Source organism: Camelina sativa, chromosome 1 (assembly GCF_030686135.1).
Source record: "Camelina sativa cultivar CO46 ecotype springtype chromosome 1, ASM3068613v1".
Taxonomy (NCBI): Eukaryota; Viridiplantae; Streptophyta; class Magnoliopsida; order Brassicales; family Brassicaceae; genus Camelina; species Camelina sativa.
The window spans coordinates 17,492,396-17,513,788 of NC_141880.1; the positions used below are offsets into that span (position 1 = coordinate 17,492,396).

General features: G+C 37.8%; 4 protein-coding genes and 2 pseudogenes across 4 annotated transcripts; 1 reads left to right on the forward strand and 5 right to left on the reverse strand.

Annotated features, from left to right (window-relative positions):
• Window positions 1–209: 209 nt before the first annotated feature.
• LOC109128077 (RNA polymerase II C-terminal domain phosphatase-like 5 pseudogene) lies at window positions 210–1,124 on the reverse strand (annotated as a pseudogene).
• Window positions 1,125–1,503: 379 nt separating this feature from the next.
• LOC104698800 (altered inheritance rate of mitochondria protein 25) lies at window positions 1,504–4,980 on the reverse strand. Its single transcript, XM_010414192.3, has 12 exons — window positions 4,692–4,980; window positions 4,176–4,508; window positions 3,764–3,850; window positions 3,537–3,578; window positions 3,355–3,399; window positions 2,972–3,037; window positions 2,823–2,879; window positions 2,661–2,722; window positions 2,294–2,414; window positions 2,044–2,121; window positions 1,836–1,942; window positions 1,504–1,712 (listed from the first exon to the last, which is right to left on the reverse strand). Exons 1-12 carry the CDS (start codon window positions 4,803–4,805, stop codon window positions 1,682–1,684), a joined length of 1,143 nt encoding a protein of 380 aa, XP_010412494.1. The 5' UTR covers window positions 4,806–4,980; the 3' UTR covers window positions 1,504–1,681.
• Window positions 4,981–7,253: 2,273 nt separating this feature from the next.
• LOC104709592 (mitogen-activated protein kinase kinase kinase 20-like) lies at window positions 7,254–8,188 on the forward strand (annotated as a pseudogene).
• Window positions 8,189–8,416: 228 nt separating this feature from the next.
• Window positions 8,417–9,467, reverse strand: LOC104698804 (chlorophyll a-b binding protein 2.1, chloroplastic). The gene is made up of 2 exons (XM_010414199.2): window positions 9,260–9,467; window positions 8,417–9,164 (listed from the first exon to the last, which is right to left on the reverse strand). Exons 1-2 carry the CDS (start codon window positions 9,403–9,405, stop codon window positions 8,513–8,515), a joined length of 798 nt encoding a protein of 265 aa, XP_010412501.2. The 5' UTR covers window positions 9,406–9,467; the 3' UTR covers window positions 8,417–8,512.
• A 704-nt stretch (window positions 9,468–10,171) lies between these two features.
• On the reverse strand, window positions 10,172–15,285 carry LOC104698813 (nuclear pore complex protein NUP133). The gene is made up of 8 exons (XM_087460348.1): window positions 14,940–15,285; window positions 14,727–14,833; window positions 12,832–14,640; window positions 11,883–12,601; window positions 11,651–11,803; window positions 11,131–11,467; window positions 10,957–11,024; window positions 10,172–10,855 (listed from the first exon to the last, which is right to left on the reverse strand). Exons 1-8 carry the CDS (start codon window positions 15,125–15,127, stop codon window positions 10,328–10,330), a joined length of 3,909 nt encoding a protein of 1,302 aa, XP_087316474.1. The 5' UTR covers window positions 15,128–15,285; the 3' UTR covers window positions 10,172–10,327.
• Window positions 15,286–17,619: 2,334 nt separating this feature from the next.
• LOC104698822 (zinc finger CCCH domain-containing protein 18-like) lies at window positions 17,620–20,950 on the reverse strand. Its single transcript, XM_010414216.3, has 7 exons — window positions 20,719–20,950; window positions 20,464–20,626; window positions 19,045–19,926; window positions 18,574–18,965; window positions 18,343–18,483; window positions 18,158–18,260; window positions 17,620–18,079 (listed from the first exon to the last, which is right to left on the reverse strand). Exons 3-7 carry the CDS (start codon window positions 19,890–19,892, stop codon window positions 17,980–17,982), a joined length of 1,584 nt encoding a protein of 527 aa, XP_010412518.2. The 5' UTR covers window positions 19,893–19,926; window positions 20,464–20,626; window positions 20,719–20,950; the 3' UTR covers window positions 17,620–17,979.
• Window positions 20,951–21,393: the final 443 nt, after the last annotated feature.

Genomic DNA, 21,393 nt, shown 5'->3' on the forward strand with positions numbered 1-21,393 from the left:
AACGCCAGAGTAGCGAAACAATATATATATATATATATATATATATATATATATATATATATATATATATATATAAAAAAAATGCAAGAGAAAAAAATTTCTTGAGAGCCTGACCAAAGGGAGAAGTACTATATATGGTCAGTGATCTCAAAACACACAAAAAAGATTCTATAGTTTCTAAAGAATTTGAAAGACAGAGAAAGAGATCATCATTCTACAGATTCTTCATTGATTTCAAAGTCTCTTGTAACAGCAACCTGACATCCATTGACTTCAGCTCTTCCTCCTCGACCATGAAGAATCTACTGTGAACATCTTTGAGCAATTTTAAAACATTTGCCAAACCACCGGTACCGTCATTTACACCCTCGTATGTCTTCTCCTCAGAGTAAGAATTTGACTCCTGGCCAATGACTCTGAAATATTGGTACTTACTAATCTCTATTAGGTTATCCTTTTGGCGACCAGACCAAATATCACGCGTATCATCAACAATCACCACCCCACGCTCCTCAGCCAAACCCAAATCAAGCGTTTCTCATGAGGACTGTCGTCATTTGTAATTACTCTATTACCAAAATAAAGTTTATTCGGATCAATCAGCTCCAACATGGCTTTAGCGTAACTGCGACTACCCATTGTGTAAACAATCATTGTGAACATCTCGTTGGCTTCTATCAAGAAGAAGCGGAGAAAAGGTCGTAGCCTTACCAAGGGATCTCCCATGACTTTGATTTGCCATAGATTTTCCCTCGTTGTTGAACCCGCTACGTGAGTTAGATACATCTCTGATTTGGAGAGCTGTGAAACGTTTTTTAGTGTGAAGAAGCGTGTGATCCAAGTCAAGAACAAGGTGAAGCTTCTTCTCCTTGACACCGTCACTAGATTATGGAAATATAGGAACTCTGAATCTGACTGACTTTATTCTAGCAATCGACAATTATTGCCTACTTGCTGCTACGTTTCCTTTCTCAGGAGCTAGCTCTTCGTTATATCTTCGGCTCTTCTGCTGGTGAATCTTCCGATCCTTCAATCTGGAGAAGATCGTGGAAACAGTGGTAGTTGTAATTGGAGAAACTGGTTCGGGGAAGAGTACTCAGCTCTCTCACATAATTGATCGACATGGCTACAAATAGTCCAGGGTCATCATCGCCCTTACTCAGCCAAGACGTGTGGCAGCGAGCTTAAATTATCTCTTGGAGAAGATGTTGGTTGTATTATACGTTTCGAGGACAGAACTATAGAGAGATCTAGAAGATCACGAGATTCATAACAATATATTCTATATTTCTTATTTAGATAATTTATATATTTGCATTCATTATAGTTCTAAAAAAACTCTTCTACTATGAGAGTCGATATAGTATACAGTACTTGCATTGGTCAAAAACATGGCGGATCTTGTTCTTGCAACGACGATGGTATATTCTATCACTTCAGAGACAGATCAAGTTATTTTCCCAGGACACATGTATCATAAATACTCTTTCGACACATTGTTCATCATGCAAAAATAATCATCGTTATATAAACAGAGTTATGTAAATAATTTAAAGTTGCATCTACTCTGCATATTCGTAAGAGTTGAAATGAGACATAGACACAGCACAAGGCTCAAGTTTTCAGATAGCCATAGAATCATTACCTGAAACAGAGATTGTGAAAGACTGAATCCTACCTACTACTCACCCACCGCCATGAATGGGATTCCCCTGCCAACAACAACCAGGACCGTAATTTTCAGATAAAGTCCATTCTCTCAGTGTTGTAGTTATTAAGAGACTGAATAAGCCAAAAAATTTCATACAAGAGAGATCGTTATAAGGAAAACTTACCAGCCACCATGTCTTGAAAAATAATCATTGTCTAATGAAATAGCAAGCGTGAGGACAACAGCTCTTTCGGACAAAGTCAATGGCCGTTTCACTTCTAGCTCTTCTATCTGTCATGTGTTGCATAAGAAAAGCTCAGTCAAATGTCTACTGTTAATGTAAACAACCAAAATTAAAAATACAAGAGTCCACGGCACATGAGTAAACCCACCATTGTCGCAGGGCCGGTTTTGGCTGCAGCATCAGCTTTTCCAAATCGGATCACATACTGTCCAGCATCTGTGAATATCTGTATCATATATACAAGAAGCATTTAGATTTTCATCTCTACAATGTGTCTTCTAGTCTTACACAGATTGCACTGAAAACATTTACAAAAATTTTAAGGCTTAGTGGTCACCACAATAAACTATGTTTTACAATAAACTGGTCATTTAGATCTTAAGTTAAAGAACACAAACCTCAAAGCCAAAACCCCTCCAATCACGATCTATTTGGGCTAACACTTCCCCATCAGCATCCTTCACTGTAAATGTCCAGTTCCAGAACCCAGGATTTTCTACCACTGCAAATTGGGTGTTCCTGCAAACAGCAAATGTCACACATTTGGTTCGTTCCAAGATGTTGGTCAGTTTAACGAAGAGCAGAACACGTGTTGATTCTATGAACATCAAAGCTGTGCTCTGTAAGTCTGTGCCATTCTTAATTGCTATACGAGGCAAACACACATGGTTTTGTTCTCCCAAATAACAACGAAAAGATATTTGGATAGGTCAATCAAGCATTCAAGAATACCAATTAGAAAAAATGCTTCGAAATAAATGTTACCCCAGGTATAAATCATAAATTCTTCTCCATAGATGCCATCTTCGGTGAACTACACCAATTTCCTACGACAGTACCAGACACGGAAATGAGCCCAAATCGAACAGTTAACAACTTAACATTTAGTTACTGCTTTGTAAGGCTTGAAATCCTACACAAGTGTACCTCTCCATCAATCTCAGCATATATTGAACTTGTGATCCACCAGAAAGGTCTGCGAACCTAAATGATGTAGAGGAATTATTTCAGCTCAAACGAAGTAAAGAGTTCTCATGCCGCAAACTTTCGAACAGCAGAATCCAAGAGAACCTCACCCGGAAAAGATCATTCCCCAAAGCATCAGTTATGGAAGCAACAAATGGGCGCCGGGTACGAAGAAGCTGCAAATATTTTTGATACCATTGGGAAATAATGGTTTTAGTTATTTTGGTAGACAGTTGACACATATGAAATTCTCTGCCAACATATACGAAAGTTCAAGCCTGGCCATTCCTATCCTCATATACGAACTAGAGTGCAGACAGGCTACCCAAGGATCTTCACAATTAGTTAGCAATAGCAATCAATTGTGTTGTAACATGTCAAAACTTAAAACACTGCTCATTGGTGACAGCAAATTTAGGGTATGAACTATTATTAACACATAATGATATTAGTTGAGGTATGAAGATAGAACATTTCAGAGTGAGAATGTAACCTGACGCGCAATTAGATTGCTTTGTTCCCGGATAGACCCCACAGGCTGTCAAGAAAGTAAGGAAAGAGAGATTTGAAATTCGGAAAATTTGATATCAACTCAAGGTCTTTATGTAATAGTAGTGCCCTTCACACATAAAACTTCAGTAAGCAAACACCCAAAATTTATGTATTATGACTTACTGCCTGAGGATAGCAAACATCTACTACAATATAGCGATTTTCCTGCAGGAAGAAGAGAAGATTACACGAGTATATCAGCTACACATGGAGAGATATCAGATAAAAGGGTAAGAATTTTAAGGGATTTGGTATGTACAAGTTACAAAAATGGTAGAAGTTAATTCATCAGAAACAACAACAGTATAACATAGTCAAATGAGGAACATGAGCCCTGGCAGAAAAAATACCTGTTCAAAACCAAGAACCAGATTTGCCCATTCAATGTCCCTTGTAACCAGCAAATTAGATCGTGCAAGCAGAGTAGCAATTTTGACCTAAAAAAAAGTGAATAAGATTATGAATTCCAACTCCTGAACTCAGAGAAAACAAGAGCGCAAGGAATGAATCTACTGTGGTAAGTTTTCCATACTTGGTTCCATCTATACGAGTTGACAGAGCAAGATTTCATTTGTTCACTTTTAGACTACAGTAATCTCACAACCTAACAAAAGATACTTGAACACGCTCTTAAACTAATAAGTAAAAGAGCAAGTTATAGGCACTCATACATAGCTGAAGATTATCTAAACCCAAACCTAAAAAGAAACCATTTTTTAACCATATCATGGTTTAGTAACCGAACGAAAGATAATGAGTCACCTCCTCAGAAGTTTTAGGCTCGAGAAGACCAGACATAGACTGGCTAACTGGTGGTTGCTGCAGTGTAGGTTCAGAATAATTCCTCCTATGCTTAGAAACTATCCGATATCTCTTTTCCAAAGCCTTTAACTTTCTCCCCTCTAAAACCCACAGCTGAACAAAAAACTTCCGATCCAATCGAGGAACATTATCATTGCCACCGCTGAAGCATCGAAACAGGGAAAATGACACTTGCTCTCGTTCAAAAAACCTTCCTTGAGAACAACATTGCTGACTACTTCTCCACAAGATTGCATTTCCAGCTCGTGAATGCAAGTTCTTGATCCCACCGACCTACGTATAACAACAACAACATTTTTTAATCCAGTTCAAACAGTAAGATCCAAAGGTTCAATAAACTCAAATTACGATTCAGGGAAAAACTAAACCCTAATCAATTTCTATATCTGTTCGATTCTTTTATCCATGGGTTTACAAGAGAATCGAAAAATTTGAAATTTTTGAGTGGATAAGTACCAGGTCAGAGAAGGGAGAGGAACAGGAGACAGCTACCGCCGCCGTAGCATCGCCGCGGAGATGAAAACTTGATCGGAGAAGAGAAGAGAGAGAGCGTCTAGAGAAGCAGAGCATGTTTCTAGAAACGTCGGAAAATAATATTTTACCGATCAAATTTGCCGGCGGCTACTAGGAGGATGAGCAGAAACGGTCGCTTTTGTTCCCCTGTGGGAGCCGAAGTTTTGCTTCTTTTTTTTAACACATAATTATTTTCTTTTAGAGTATTTTTTCCTAAATTCATCATTTTAATATTTTAAATTAATTTTTTATGATTATTTATTTCTTTTTTAATCTGATCAATGAATGTGTTAAGATATCATTGGATGAACTTTTTCAAAATAATCAATTTATAAATAAATTTATATATTTTACCAAATTGTTTGAATATCATTTCAAGAGATGATGATGCTCACAAAATTCAACTGTTCATTATACATTTAGGGTTTTAATGGTAACTGCGGTCAGAGCGCCCAAATCCGTCTGCGATTTAGATAGTTCTATTTTTAAGGCAGACAACAGACTGCTGCGGACCAACTCTATTTGTATGCAAAAGCAGTTTACAGTTGGTTGGCTGCGGTTTTGTTTATATTTTTTTTGGACCGCACTACTACGGTCTACGCTTGATAAATGGTTAATAAAGAGCAGTTTAATCCGCAAATGGATTTGTCTGCCCCAACCGGTACAACCATTCACACCCTCAGGGCATCTCCAAGAGAAACTTTAAAAATGAAGTATGGAAACTTCAAAAACGAAGTACCAGACTTTTTTTCTCCAAGAGTATACTTCATATATGAAGTTTTTAAAATAAGTATTTTGCACTATAGTCATTATATTATTCATAGTTACTTTAAAATCATAAAACTTTTATAAATAACTCTAAAACATACATTAAAATGTTACACACAATATTAATTTATAAAACATTACATTTTTATTTAAAATTACATTAAGCCACAAATTACAAATTATTCAACTAAATTATTTCCGTAATGCTCTCATATATGATCAATCAATGCATTGCGAAGAGATAAATGAGCCTCTTTATTTTTTATCTGTAGATTACGAGTTATAAATTGTTGAAATCGAACATTTTCATTTATAGTCATTTCAACGCTTGCCTCTGGCGCTGATCTTGCTTCTCTAATCGGTGCGTTGATATCACGTTCATCCTCAATTATCATGTTATGCATTATAATGCACGCTGTCATTGTATCATGCAAGACTTCTTGGAGGTTCGGGATCAAATTTAGGTGATTATTAGTATTTATCTAGTATTTTAATTTGTGTCATACTTATGTGTTCATGTAATTTTATTTCATTGTATTACTTTATTTTGTATTAATTATGTTTAGTATCATATTTTGTTGTGTAATATTTGTTGTAATATTATGTAATTTTTATGAAATTTTAATATTTTAATTTTAATTAAAGTATATGTGAAATTTTAATATTTTAAGTTTTTAATTTTTATTAAATATATGTAACAATTAAATTTATAAGAATATATGTGAAATACTTTGAAGTAATAAAATTTTAGGAGTAAAATGATAAAAAAAAACATAATTTTTGAAATCCACCTGATGGTAGGATCCAAAATTAGCAAAGTTGACAGCAAAACACTTGCTAACAATAAATGAGCTATGAAACACTTAAATTGGGTCACGAACCCTGAAATTGCTATGGCCAATTGCTATTTTTAGAACTAATGTGGGACCAATATACAACCAATTCAAGAAATTGGTTAGGGACCACATTGTCTATGTAAAAGTTAATTCATGTAATTGGAGCCAATTCATGTAATTGGTTAGAGACCACGTTGTCTATTATGAAGTATTGAAGTATCTCTTAGAGTACATAAAACTTCAAATTTTCAAATTAGAGAAACATGATCCTCAATTCGACTGAGCGCTTTAGAAAAACATTAAATTCTCAACCTGACCAGGAAGATATCTGGAGATTGTAGACCTCACATAGAAACTCAAGATTGCTAGATATTTATAAAACCTTGGATCTCACGCAACAAAGTGCTCTATAGTATAATGTATAACACACAAACAATGAATATATCAAGAGATTCAGGAGGACAATCTTTTATCATTCTCCAAGAATTCCTATGTCCCAACGTCTCATAACCCTAATTAAAAGATCCTGAGCTAAATCAGGTTGCCTATACACAACCAACAAGGCTTCGCTTTAGTTAGGATCCACGGGTGGAAGCAACGACATACTTATTATGTAATGATTAATTGATTTTTTCGTAAATTACTTTTTTCTTGGTAAATTAATGCATACTCATTTACAGAAAAAAAAAAAAAAAAAATAGAGAACAAAATTTTATAAATTTCCATAATATAATAAATCAAAATACTGAAATTTCTAAATAAAATATCAAAATACAATATTTACTGATTTTGTTTTCTTTGTTTGGTGTAAATTAATTAATTTATTAGCTAGACTTCCCCAAATTTATGCTAATTCTCATATTTCAATTTCACCTTTGCTAAGCTTGGTGCCAAAGTAGTTATGAGAATTGATCTTTCTGAGTTAGAACTCAACAAGCTTCTTGGGAAAGGTTCGTCCGGTTCGGTGAGTCTCATCAAGTACAAGGGACGACGCGACGGTGAAATGCTTTACGCAGCCGTGAAAAGCTCCAACATAATTCACGCCGACTCTCTCCACAAAGAGTTTCAGATCGGATGTTCCAGAATCGTCCAATGCTACGGGACCAAAGTGCAAGAGAGTATCAACAACGAAGGTGACGTGGAGTCCAAGATTATCATGGAGTACGCATCTGGAGGAAGCTTAAGAAATTTTATGAACAGATTCAAGGACATGAAACTGCCTGATCCTTTGATCAGAAGGTTTACGCGTATGGTTCTCGAAGGTTTAGCGATAATTTTGGACACGGCTATGTTCACTGCGATCTCAAACCCGAAAACATCCTTGTTTTCCCGAGTTTCGAGTTAAAGATTTCCGATTTTGGGTTGTCCAAAAGAGAGGGTGATACAAACTGGTGGACTCATCAGTATCCTTTTGCGGGAACACCGATATATATGTCGCCACAATCGGTTTCTAACGGCGAGACTAGGAGAGGTTTGGATTTATGGTCGTTGGGATGTGTAGTGTTGGAAATGTACACTGGAAAGAGACCTTGGTGGGACAACAACTATGACTTGGAAGATCTCAAGAAGGGTTACATGCCTTTGATTCCTAAAGACCTTCCTTGTGATGCAAAACTCTTTGTAATGACTTGCTTCGCCGCGGAGACTGACAAGAGAAAAAACGCTTTTACTCTGTTGAGGCATTGCTACTTGCGTGGAGATGTCAATAAGATCACTGAGCCGTCTCTTGTGAAGAGTAATAATTCTAATGATATAACACTAGAGTTGGAGAAAATTGAGCTCAGGCTTTCGCAACTTAGGTGTAATATTGGTGGTGGAGAGACTAGTGGGAATTGAAAAGTTCATGAGTCTAGCAAGACCCTGGACACCTTGTTTTGCTCTTGATTAAGATTTTTTAATATAACCTTGAAGGTCTTCGGTACATGTAGTTTGATGTTTGCTTTGAAAAATTATGTATTTGGTTATTTTTCTTGCATGGTCCGATAATTATACTAAGGTCGGCTCTTATGAACCTGTCATGTTATCTTGGCACTTGCCAAATGTACGAATCAATGAAGAAACAAGTGCCCACAAAAGAAACCTCATTAAATTGACAAGTTCACATAATACATTCACGAGGTTACAAAGGTAGAGAGATTATGAAGCAAATACAAATGATAATTACTGTCCGGGGGCAAAGTTAGTAGCGTAAGACCAGGCATTGTTAGCCACAGGATCAGCCAAGTGATCAAACAAGTTCTCAATGGGACCTTTACCAGTGACAATGGCTTGGACAAAGAATCCAAACATGGAGAACATGGCAAGACGGCCGTTCTTGAGCTCCTTCACCTTCAGCTCAGAGAAGGCCTCTGGATCCTCTGCCAAGTTCAATGGGTCGAAGGCACCTCCGGGGTAAAGCGGGTCAAGACCTTCTCCGAGTGGTCCACCTCCGATTCTGTAGCCTTCGATGAAACCCATGAGCACAACTTGACAAGCCCAGATGGCTAAGATGCTTTGCGCGTGGATCAAGTTAGGGTTTCCGAGGTAATCAAGACCTCCTTCTGAGAAGATCTGAGAGCCTGCTTTGAACCAAACGGCTTCTCCGAATTTGACACCGTTCTTGGAGAGGATCTCAGGGAATGTGCAGCCGAGAGCACCCAACATGGCCCATCTGCTGTGGATCACTTCAAGCTCACGGTTCTTAGCGAATGTCTCAGGGTCAGCTGAGAGTCCAGCAGTGTCCCAGCCGTAGTCTCCTGGGTACTCTCCGGTTAGGTACGACGGTGTGTTCTCCGAGAATGGACCCAAGTACTTGGGACGGTCTGGTCCATACCTGTTACAACATCAGATTGTATTCGGTGATTAGACAGATCTGAAGATTCAAAGATGAAACAAATAAGAGGGAGAGAGAGAGATTGAATTTAGTACCAGATGCTCTGAGGAGTAGACTTGACGGTACGACGCATAGTCACACGGCCACCACCAGAGACACCAACCTTGCGGAGGAGGTCGTTGGAAGGCTTGAGGGCCGTTTGGCCGGCGAAGGAGGATTGCTGGATAGCTGATGTAGCCATTACCGTAATCTTTGTTTTTAACTACAATGAAAGAAGAAGGATTGAAGAGAGAGTTATGAGTTGAGTTGAGATGAGATGGTGAAACCAATTGAGTTTTATAACAGAGGTGGTGTTTATCTTAGGGGATTATCATATGTACACGTAAGCGAGTTCCGATTGGTCGAGAGAGTTTAAGTTAGATTTCCTTGGTCCGAAGAGAACATTGGTAGTGGTTGTGGTGGTGCCATCTGGCGGTGGAAGATCTTGTGGTTCAGTGAGAGGATAGTGCTTCACACTGATTTTTATTGGATTGGTTTATTGGCTTATTCTCTGTGATGATATATCTCATCTTTAGATTGCGTTATCTTTTATTGTAAACCGTGATTAGTAGTACTCGATTAGATCGGTTTAAACATCAAACCTTCACAATGTGGGTAATTTAGGTTTGGTTCAGTTCAACAATATTTGAGTCCATTTTGTAAAACAATTAGTTACCAAACAAAGATTTGCAAACTGTATTGTGGATAGGTTTGGACTGAATCCGTATTGTTTTTTTCTTAAAGAGTTTAATTGAGATTTCCTTGGTCCTAAGAGGAGATTGGTAGTGGCTGTAATGGTGGCACCTGGCAGTGCGAAGATCTTGTGGTTCAGTGAGAGGATAGTATTTCACACTGATTTTTATTGGATTGGTTTTATTGGCTTATTCTTTGTGATGACGCATGATGATATTTCATATCTTGGTTTTGTGTTTCTTTTATCTTTTATTTTAAACAATGATTAATACTGGTTTTAATCATAAAGAGGGAAACTTAAAAAAATCTTACAAACATCTCAGTCAAATAAGTAACTCATATAACAAGGTGCAATGCAATCATCTTCAAAACAATGTCATCCCCTTAAAATCATTTACATTTGTCACTTTTAACTCGAAAGAAAATTTAACTTACTCCATAGGAGATAAGAACTCTTCTGCTACAATACCCTCTTCTTCTACACAACCCAGCATGATTGCAGTTAGCATAAGTTTCCCTGCCTCGGCGAAATCTTTGTGGCTCATCAACACTTCCTCTACGGAAGAAGTTGAATCCTCAGGGTTCTCTCTTCTCAGGGAAAGGACTTGTGCAAAATCCCCATCAAAACTGTTGACTCGGGTTGGTCCGTAACACCTTTGGGAAGCCTGGAAAAGGGCAGTGTTACTTAGATTCTGTAATGTTTCTTTGTCGCTCCAACCTTCATTAGTAGAGGCTTGATGGAGCCTGTCCCAGTCATCTTGATCCGCAGCATTTCTCCAGCATTCTTCTAAAAGACTCTCATGATTTTCACGGAATGAACAGCTCGTCCATGCAAACACCTCAAAAGCTTTTATAGCTGTCCATCGGCCTTGGATACTGAGACAAATTTCAATGAGCTCCTCGGGTCGGAACAGCCTGTTTTTAGCTTCTCCATTTGGCAAGGCTTTTGTTATTTCTTCCTGCCAGATATTACGGTTTCACTGGTTATAGAGAGTTTTTACATAGCTGAGTTTTACCATCATACTATACAGGAGAAATATCAATATAGCTGAATATCTACCTGCAGCTTCAGTAACTGGATATCAGCTTCAATGCGCTTCACTTTCGATTCGGAATCAGCATCCTTATCTGCAATGTGACAATTATTATGAATTTCAGAAAGAAAGACAAAAAAAAAAAAAAAAACAATAACATGTGGAAAAGGACATACCACCAAAAAAATTAAATATTATACCTGCCACATAGGCTATCTTTGAAAGGTTCAGAAACCGCTTGCGGTCTGCGAATGTTGGTTGTACATCTTCAGGTTCGGGCACCGCTCTTTCTTCTATAGGTGTCATAGACTCTTCATCTTGTGCTAGAGCCAATGTATTAAGAGTGTCAGAAGCAGATGAGAATTGATGAAGAAACGCCTGATGAAGCCACAGCAGATCAGAATGACGCTTTAGAAATATCAGTAGCTCATTCTGGAATTCTTCTCCAAGCCGTAGAAGCTTAGAGAACTGTTTCATATCATAGAGTTGCTGGAACACAAAGTAACTGAATCCTCCTTGTTGTCCCACACCCTCATGCTGCACAACAATGTTTTATGGGTATTAGCAACAAAGAAAATAAGTCCAAAAACTGCCACACACAAAAGTCATACAACAAATTGTCTGACGTGCAATCTCAAGAGTATATTTTATAAGCATAATAAACCCAAAAAATCCAACGTTTTTGAGATTACTAAGGAAAGTGGAAGCCTGAGCTCATACCATTAAGTTTTTGAGCAGCCCTGTATCATTAAGATCATAACATATCCTCCACATAATGTTATAGCCGGCATGTCGCTTTGCAATCGATAGCAAATTTGAACAACGATTTCTGAAGATATCTTCATCTGTCCTTTCAGTTCTGTCTCTGATGCCCTACAGATACAAAACCAATTCATGTTGTAATTTAACTCAAAAATGATATGCAGTGCACCACATGCAAAGAAGTGCTAACCTGGATTTTTGCTTCCATAAACTCTTTAGCTTGTTGATAAAGGGAGTCAAACATGGTATCCCGCCGAGCCCAGTACTCATTACGCAGACCTTTTTTTTCGTCTTCCATTTCCAATTTTGCAAAGGTAGAACCGGCATAAGCCTCAAGTAAAACTTCGGTAAGTACTTCGAGATGCATGTATATATCTGATTTAGCAGATATATCAATCCTAGATCCCTCAGTTAACAGATGAAGCATAAAGGACGCAATGCACCACAGTCCATTACATACAACAGGCTGAGAGTGCCAAGGTATTAAACCTTCAAGTGGTGGATACCACATTTGATGCTCATTTTTGTAATCTAAGGCAGTCTGAAAAATTGTAACACATGCATTTGAGAGTTCGCAGGCTCTCTGCACTTGAGTTCCTAGTGGTTGGTCAGCTCTGATTATGTACTCTAGTTGCCTGTTTAGACAATAAAATACTTCCTCAAGTTCAGATACCTTGCTGTAGAAAACTTCAGAATTATCTCTGTCCATCAAGAGAACGGTATTTCTCCGAGCTCTCTCCCCTACAAATTGAATAAGATCCCAAAGGGCACATGACACTTGATCCTCCCCAGCATGCGGAGAGCCAAATCTGGCTGAGCGATTCTGGTTAATCAAATTTTGCAGTTCCCGGAGTTGAATCATGGCAGCAAGTTTTTCACCATTTTCCAGAATTATTTGCAAAGAATGTCCTGCATAAAAGATATGTATTAGCTCAGCGGTCAATTTTTAAGCCAACCAGAATCATTTAACAAATTACTAAGCCTTTTTATGAAGTACCATCTATTCTTGGGGAAGAAATTACTATAATTTAGAGTTTCATCTAAAGCATTAAAATTCTGTGTTTGATCATGTATGCAAAAATGATGTAGAATCATGCTACAGTAGGAAGAGAAAACAAGTGAGAGATAACAGTGAATACTCTGTTTAGAGCACAGCTCCTCATGGCATTTGGATAGAGCAAGAAAATGTAGAAAATTCTCATGCTTCTGTTGTTTCTCAACCAATTGTGAAGATATAACAGTCATCGCTACTATCTCAGCCCCTCTAGTTGTTGTCCAATGCTTAGCTAATGTGTCAACTATAGATTTGCTTTTGCGAGCAAAAACATTGGTCTCTCCATCTCTATCAAATGCACCAGATTGACTAAGCTTCTCCAAGGATCCATCAACTTTCCCAGATAACAGAAAATTCTCAAAGAGCTGGCCAAGCAAAGCTTCTGATTCTTCTTCACGGGCTGTTTGACGAGTAAATCCCATTTTAGGGTTTCCTTTATCTCCACTATTCTCTATGTCAGAAATCTCCTTTCCGGCAGTTCTATCAATGCCATATGGTGTCATCCTTGTCTCGTCTCGTGTAGACCTCTCATTGGAACTATTTTTGCGTGACAAACTTCTCTCTGGAGGTTCAACTCCACCAAGCACAACTGCTTTCTCTGGAATTGCCCATACTCCTGCTTTCTCAGTTAACACAGTCCATGCACCATATTCATGTTCATCAGTTGAGGAAAGAACTGAAGCATCCAAGACCTTGCCAGCATCATAAGGTAAATCAAACTTGTAGAGACGGGTAGAACTTCCATGACAGTAGCAAACTGTGGCTGTTCCATCACCTGACAGAATTATAGCTGACCCTGGGGGTCTACCACCAACTCTGAGTTTCATAGAGAATAAAAAGTCTTTATCCTCCACCCTTGCTTTCGGGATTATGACTTGGATTGGACCTTGTTTCTCCAGAAACCTTTCCTCTCTCCCATCTGCAAATCTCATCTCAGATTTATGTTGCAAGGTTAAAAGAGAATATTGTGTATAGCTAGAACTGCTGGCACGGTCCATGCAGATAGTGGCAACAAGAACAGTAATCACTTTACCCTGATCATCTACCTGCAGATCTAGAGGCCAAATTTGCTTTTGACTAGCTATATCTTTCTTGATACCTGAATCACCATCACTGCCAACAATCTCATGTTGCCAGACTTTTGAAACAGTCAGTTCAGGATAAGGTTCAATAGTAAAACAATGTACGTCACAATCTGTCAACATGAAAAACTGCCAACAAGACTCTCTTGCCAATCCTTGTGAAAAACGCCAGATCAAGGACCTTGGATACCCTTCACTAACGGAGGAAGAGCTAATGTTCAACTCTACTTGATTACTCTTAACACCTGTAGGACTACAAGTATATTGCCATAGCTCACCATTAGAACTGCAAGCAATAGCAATACAAAGGCGTTCAGCTGCAGCTACTGCAGTAGTAATCAAAGAATTGAGATCGCTATATTCTGCTCTGCCGCTTTTAATCCCATTGCTTTGTCGCTTTATGAATGATGAGCTTATTCTGCCTGTAGGTGAACGATAAACAACCTGTTCATCAGAAGATCCAATACTAGTAACAGGGGCAGCTTCCTGACCAGAAAAGATGTCAGACCAATACACAACAGCTCGAGATTTCCTATTACACATAACAATACCAACAGGACTACGAGATCGAGCAGCCCTACTTGCTGCACCAGCGGAGGTATCCCAAGGGACAACACTAACCAACCAGCTTTTACCATCTTGTAAACCACTACCAGACTCTTCATTAGTCAAAACACAAGAAGGAAGTTCAAGAACAACGCATTTTCTCGACGGTAAGGTCGTCAAATGACTCCATACAAAAAGTTTACTCTCAGTGATAAACCAAGAAAGACAAGTTTCTGTATCCATACCACCGGAGACACAAGCATCACCTGGAGAAGATTGAAAACCACAAACTAAGTAACATTCCTCAAAGAAACTGTTCCTACTTCTATCTTAAAGGCAAAGAAATACTAACCAGGATAACTTTGTTCATCTCGCAACAATTGAGGAAACTCTCCAACGAATACAGGCTTCAATTGATATGTATCATCTCCTCTTTCACCATTGTTTACAGGAGAAACTCTTAACGACCATGAACAGATAAAATCAATACACCAAATAGAAGGAACAAAAAAAAAAAAAAAAAGTAGAAATGTAAGCAAAATTCGTCACAGGGAGAATGATATACCTAGCGAGAACAGATAAACGAGGAGCCCAAGGAGCAGGAGTTCCAGTGGCTGGACGATCTGAGATGAAATTAGTGTTCCGATTTTGAGTTGTCGGAGTTTCTGGAGAATCCGGCGGAGGGGCTCGATTTCGTGGAGTTCTGTCACTGCGAGAGCTTTGCTTAGCTCTCTTCGTCAATGGAGAGAACATTGGGATGTCGATTTGAAGAGAACAACAAGAAAAGGGGTTTAGGGTTTATGTGAAGATGACGAAGAAGAAGAAGAAGAAGAGGGGTGCGAGAAAGTTTTTGAATCGGAGAAGGTGCGTGAAAGATTCGACGATTATGTCAAATTGGTTCGGTCAAAGTCGGGTTCGAAATTTAATACCGGTTCGGTTTATGATTTTGGGTAATACAATATTTTTTATTTGGGCTACCTGGTCGGCCCACGTGAATAATATAATAATAATATAGATACTGATCGGTAACTGCGGTTGTAAAGACTTTAATTTAAAAAATATAGTTATCCAGAATTTGGCCGTAGATGTTTTGACACTGTAAAAAATTTTACTTTTAAAATCTGATTATTTATCATTAATTTTTAAAATTATAGTTGTATCGATAATATATATATAAATTATGTCAGAATATAATTCATAACAATTTAATATCAAAAATAAAATTTATTAATTGTTGAAACGAGAAACAATAATAAAATTGATTTGGTTTTAAGGTAGGATCTGGACGGACTTTCGGTTAAAATCGGAATGAACTAAGAAGAATTGCGAACTGGATTTTTGTATTAGATCTTTTGTAAAAAGTAGCTATTAAATTACACCCTTTTTATTGCTTTACAGAGTCTATCTATTTAAACCTAAACCCTCAACTCGCCGTTCTCACTTCTCCGAAAATCTCGCCCACGATCTCTTAACTTTATCCCGTGAACGACTCAACCTTGGCAACAGAATTCTCGTCATGGGCTCGCGGCAGGCCCACTATCAAGTCCAAATAATGTTCTCCTTAACGGGCTTGTTATGGGCCTGCAGGTCGGCGAAACCCACCACCAACAATTGCCCCCCAGCCTTTCTATCTTTTAGCGAAAGATAAAAGGCGAATATTCAGGGAATCCTCCGCCGTTTCGGTTTCGCGATCTTCCTTGGGGCGAACACGCTGGATCTCGTCCTCCGAGATTTTGTGATGATTATCTCCTCTCTCCCAAGATCCAACGGTTGAGGCAAACGGTTTCGACTGTCCAGATTAAAGGAGAGAGATTCGTGGGATTCCGAAAACCGAAGCAATTATGACTTATAAACCATAAGCTACATGTCTCGTCATAACCGCGCACTCATCCACTACTTGAAGGTAATCTCTTTTCCTTTCTCTCTTTCTGTTTTAACGATTAGGGTTTTACTTTAAGAAACTTTTCTTCTCCGTCGCCCCTCTTTAAACTTTGCCATCCTCGATTTTTATCTTTTAAACTCTCGATGGCACCACTCGAGCTCTGGGGAAATCACATCCCCCCAATTACTACAGAGAAGCACCTCATCGATCTCCGCCTAAAACACGGAGTTTCGCCGGAAGTAGAGATGATACTGTCTCCCGGCGGCACATATACTCCGAAAACCGTTCCGCCGGGCTACTGTTGTGCGTACATGACGTACTTCGAAAGATGCGGACTCGTCTTCCCGATTCCTCGAATCATCTTCCAAGTCTTACAACGCCTTCGAATGGCGTTCCCCCCAGATGTGTCCGAATTTCGTGAGACACGTAATCGGACTTTACATCAGAGGACGCGAGGAGGGAATCGTACTCAGCGTCGATGATATCCTGCGGTTGTGTCACGTTAAACACAACTCGGGGTTTCAGGGGACATACTACATGTCCCGCCGACAAGACCGAGAAATTCTCCAAGCGATTCCCAGGAAAGACGACAGGTGGAGGGAGAAGTACTTTTACTTCCGGGTCAACGCGGCCTCGGTGGGAGACTATAACTTTTACCGGCTACCAACCCAGTGGGCCGTATGCGTGGGTCAGGATGACCTCGACTGCTATTTATTTGTTACATATATATATGTTTTTTTTTCTGCTCGGTAGCTCTTCTTATTTTCCTGTGACCTAGTTTGAGGATCAATTGTCCACCTGGATCTGACCCTTTAAATTAATTTATTTCAGACTCTAGCGATGGAACGTCATGAACTTAAAGAAGTACTTCCAGTAAGTACTTATAAGTACCTGGTCGGCCCACGTGAATAATATAATAATAATATAGATATTGATTGGTAACTGCTGTTGTAAAGACTTTGATTTAAAAAATTTAGTGATTGATGATTTCTTTTGTTTTTGGTGATTGATTTTTAATTGTTTTGAATGTTTTTTATATTGAGTAGTCAAAAATTCGTTAAACTCTCTTATTAATAAATTTCATAAACTCTTTTACACCATCATTATTAATGATAGTGAAAAAAAAAATATTATTGAAATGGATCTTAAAAAAAGTGGTAACAAGAGTCCCACACATATCTAGGGACCAGTCTTTTGGTAATATTTGAACTTGAGAACAATGACTTTTACCTCTTTGAACTTCTTATAGACGTTTGCATAGTTGTTAATATATACACTAAACCTTCTTGCTTAAAACTAGGAAGGATCACCATATGGTACACTGAGATATATGATCCAACAGCATAAAAAAAAAAGTTGAAAAGAAACAACACAAATATAAATATAAGATTAAACCCTTCATAAACGTTCCAATTATTATATCATTATTATACCCCTTTAACTTTATGTTTCTCAAACTGTTCGGCTGTTATTTTAACTTTGAAGCAAACAGGCTTTTTGTTGTGTGTTCCTCTGTCACTTCTTTTTGTGGTTTTATTGCTAAGAAACCTAAAGTCTCCATGCCATCGATCAGTCGAAGACCTAAAGAAGATAATGAAAAAAAAAACGAATCTCTTTTTTTTTTGCCGACGGATAATTGATTAGATCTTTGGGGATTCCCTCTAACCTTTATGTTCCTATGTTCTTCTTTCCTTTTTGTTTAGGTATCAGTCTTTCTCTCTGCCTATGTAACCGTTGAAATCTCCTTCCCCGAAAGGGAAGAAAACGGACTCTCGGGTAGATTCAGGACTTGACTGTCCAACGCTTCACAATGAGTACTTCTCCTGAATATAAAGGCATCATATGATCAAGTCAAGATAAATATCTCAAAGTTAATGTGTTTGTTAAAGATCATAGCATACCGATCATTGTCTTTGTAGTTAGTGGTTATGTTCATGACATTATCTTCGGTGTTCAAATATTCCAACAGATAGCTCAACCGTTCCTCTTGTTCCTCTTGCTCAGCTACAAATTAAGAAAGTCATGCAATTAATTCTGAAACTATGATTATATATCTGGTATTAGTTATAAAGGTATACATACGTACCATTTGATGTTAGCATGAAGTCATCTGAAGAGAAGCCAAGGTAGGAGTAATTAGTAGGTAAGGACTTAGAAACTGATTGTTCAGGTTCACTAACAAATGGCTTCCTCATTATTCTCGAGCTCTCACTAACCCGCGGTGGCACTTAGAACATTACAAAAGTATAAACAATTATAACGAAATTATAAAACAATGATTTAACATATATGAAATTTGATTTCGTTAATTACTTACATGTGTTCATCTCTATGTCTCTGTCAATGAATTGAGAGCGAGGCTTGTTACTAGAGTGTGATTTTTCCCGGTAAGGCTTGACGAGAACACGAGCACCGCAAATGAAATGAGGATTGCCTTTAGCAAGAATGAGTTTGGCGGTTTCCGTGTAAGGAAATGTCACAAAACCAAACATTCTTTTCTCCTGGCAAGGTATCCTCACATCTTCGACATGTCCGAATTTGGAGAAATAGTTTGCGACATCGTGTTCAGTGAAACTACTCTCTGCGGGAAACGTTAAGTAAATCTGTCTAGAACCAGCAAGGATTGCTCCATGTTCGTTTCTCTCTCCCGTGTATTCCACAAACTTTGATGCATCTTCAGCTAGTATAACTGAATGCTGCCCATGCGGCCTACAAATTCAAAGACCATTTATGACATTTTGAGACAATACTTATATTGAAATAGAAGGAGTAGTATTAACTAACAAACCTGTCGATGAGGCGGATGGTGTTCTTCAAGCGAGCAAGAAGCTTGGTGAGGCTATAGCCAGCTTTGCCATGTCTTTGTGACTCTGTGAGATATCCTTCAGCTTGAAGATTCCTGCCGTACTTTTCGTAGTACATCATCGGCAATGAAGCTATGGAGATTGGAACGCCTCTTCTAGATTTGAGCAACTCGATGATCTCTCCTTCTAGCTTCTCATGTGATCCAGGGGAAACAACATGCTCGTCGTCACTTAGGTTGTTGTTTGGATTAAACATCTGAGCAAAACTCTCTCTCTCTGGTATGATCTGTCCGTGGAAGTACCTACAGTTGTTGCCGTGTTTGCAGAACCCTTTGTTGAAGTAATGGCAGATCTTGACCGGGAACTCGGGTAAACTCGGCGATCTCCTACTCGTTCTCAAAGTCAAACATTGACGTTCTTGAGAGAAGAAACCGTTAGAGATTTCAGGTCTGGTCAATGAATCATCAAAATTCAAGAACTGAACATTATTCTGCAAGGAATCCATCTCGGTTGAATTCTCCCAAAAATCGGTTTTCATGGGAGGAGAAACCGAAACCAAAAGAGACGATGAACCGGTGAATGATGCGAATTTGTGAGTAGGAATGTGATCAGAAGGAGTGGTGTGGTAGTGATGAGCATTTTTTGCTAATTCGTATTTAACACAATTGATGACAGAACGCATCACAGAATCAGGACTGAAAGCAAGACGGATCATGTCGCGGTTGCCATTGTCTTGCATCAACAAGAGATAACCAATTATCTTTGATGCATTATCCGGTTCAAGTGCTTGGATTCTATTGTGCACAACGTTCATTGATTCTGTGAAATCCATCTCCAAAAAACTTCTTCTTAACTCAAAAGCCTCTCTGCAAAGCAAAATTATAAAAACTTTCATTAATATTAATTCCACAAGATTTAGTCAAACTCTTTGGATATGAATCAAAAGTCACATAAACAACAAGTTGTAACCAAAAGAGGTAGAAGAGTGAGACTCACTCATGATCCCACATGTTCATAATTTATACCCAAACAAAAAAAAGGATTTGCATTGTAAGTCAAACAAAATATGCAAATGTTATGGATAAGAGAACAATGACCAAGATATGAGTCACGATTACACATAATCAAAACAAACAATTTCACAAAAATTATCATCTCTTAGACACTTTAACGCAAATCCAAACAAACTAAATGATCTTTGTACATGTGAAAAACAATATAATATATCAAAAACTCGAACATGATATTTAAGTACATTTGTCTTGAAGAAAAAATGTTTTGTTTCTTTTTTTCTTTATTGAGTAAACATATTTTTGACATGGAAACAAAACACTAATCATAATCCGAGGAGTTAATGATTAGAGAGAGGATCTATGAAAGAAAAAAAAAACTGAAAATTTTACCTCAGCAGATGATAATCCGAGAAGGATTAACCATAACGACTAATCATCGAAATAACAGATCTTTGAATGAAAATTTTGAGAGAATATAGACGAAATTATCTCAGTGGTGTTGACGACAATCGTAAAGCATGCAACTCAATTCTTCAAACCTATCGATTTTTTTCTGAAAAAAAAAACAGAAAAAAAAAAAAAACTGTCATCATAGACTAAGAAAAACAAGAATTGCACTAAAATAAATCAAGAAAAACAACTCACATTGATAGTTTCATTGTTTGAATTAATCAAAGACACAAGAGCGTGAGAACCACAAACACAAAACGAAAAAGAGAAGAGACAGAGTGATGAAAAACAAATAAAATAAAATAAAGTTTTGAAAGATCGTGCAATTTTTTTTGAATATATTTGAGGAGTTTCAGTAACTGTAAAACAGATAAGATCTCAGAGAGAATCTTGGATGGTGGAGAAGGAAAACGATAAGTCCTAGGTTAAATTATTAAATTAACAACAAAAGAAATAGTTTCTTGTTGCGAAGAATATTGTTAAAATAAAAAATTAATTAATTTTGGTTTGACAACTCGTTCAATTTTATATTGTTACAGCAAATATCGGAACTCAGTTAGAAAAAAACCTGGAGACTTTTAAAATTATTTTTTTTACTAAAGTTAATTCTAATCACGATACGTAAATTAATAATTAACGAATAGGATCAAGAAGACTTTCCCATGTTTTGAATTTTTAGTCTTTTTAGTTATGGATCCATGTTGTTGTCTTCTGGATAAGGATAATTCATACAAGTTATACAACTGTGACAGTTTAATAAAAACATAAGATGTGTCTCATGGTATGGTTTCAACGGTTACGGTTTCATAGCAAGAGGTTATGGTTTGGGCTGCACGGTCTAAACGGACCGGATCGTAAGGTCTCACTCCA